Below are 953 nucleotides of genomic sequence, written 5' to 3'. Positions count from 1 at the left end.
CAGGAGTATATGGTCTCTTTCTACGGCTCCGTCCGGATCCTGATTTTCAATATGATAGAATTTCTACGGAGCGCTATGAACAGGGCTTCCCCGTTTGTGATCAAGTTCAAGGAGTGTGTCCTCTCTATATTTCGTTGTATCTGGATTCTGATGATTAGTATGATAGAATTGCTAGCATTCGCTATGCACAGGGCGATGTTAGTGTTGGACTACGCCATCACCGATCTCATGTACACTAGCCTGAAACAGCTGCTACTGGCCTTCATCCAGTATGTTGTCAAGTTCAAGAATTGTATCCTGTCCATATACGGTTATATCCAGATCCTGATTATCAAACTTGTAGAGACTTTATGGGGCGCTGTGAAAAGGGTGTTACGAGTGTTGCACTACGTCGGCTACGATCTGATGTACACTAGCGTAAAACAGCTGGTGCTAGCCTTCATCGCGTCTGTTATCAGGTTAAAGGACAGGATCATCTCCTGTATTCTCTTTATCCTGATCATCATTTATCTGACGAGGCGCGCGTATCAACATAGAAACCAACTTAGACACCGGATGCACTGACGTTACATTGTTTATGAAAAAAGTTACAAAAAAAAAAAAAAAAAACACGAACGAACGAGTCCCCGACGGACTGATGCCGTTGTGTATCTTCGGGGCTTTTTCAAGTGTTCTTTCTACAATCGTCAAAGTTCTCTACGGTACATATCATTACCAAGATGTACCGATACGAAAAAGTGGAAAAAAAACTTTGGCTGACATTTGAAGCCAAAGATATAAAAACATACATAGATTAAAAACAAACAAACATGGACATCTTAAGGGATCCCATGAGAAAAAAGGACTATCAAGGCGTTACGAATTATTGATTTAAAAAAAAAAGAGAACGAGTCATCTCCCGGTCATGGATACCGTTGTGTATCTTCGGGACTCTCTCAGACTGTAAGAAGAAG

At 41.2% G+C, this 953-nt stretch overlaps 1 protein-coding gene across 1 annotated transcript in view; it reads left to right on the top strand.

Annotated features, from left to right (window-relative positions):
* Positions 1–564, top strand: part of LOC118409043 — a 3,122-nt gene extending 2,558 nt beyond the window's left edge. The window contains exon 3 of the mRNA XM_035809912.1: positions 176–564. Within this exon, the coding sequence (XP_035665805.1) occupies positions 176–564 (389 nt within the window). The remainder of the gene's footprint in view (positions 1–175) is intronic.
* The last annotated feature ends 389 nt before the right edge of the window (positions 565–953 follow it).

Source organism: Branchiostoma floridae, unplaced genomic scaffold (assembly GCF_000003815.2).
Source record: "Branchiostoma floridae strain S238N-H82 unplaced genomic scaffold, Bfl_VNyyK Sc7u5tJ_873, whole genome shotgun sequence".
In the NCBI taxonomy this organism is placed as follows: Eukaryota; Metazoa; Chordata; class Leptocardii; order Amphioxiformes; family Branchiostomatidae; genus Branchiostoma; species Branchiostoma floridae.
This window is presented reverse-complemented; position numbering and strand designations above follow the sequence as displayed.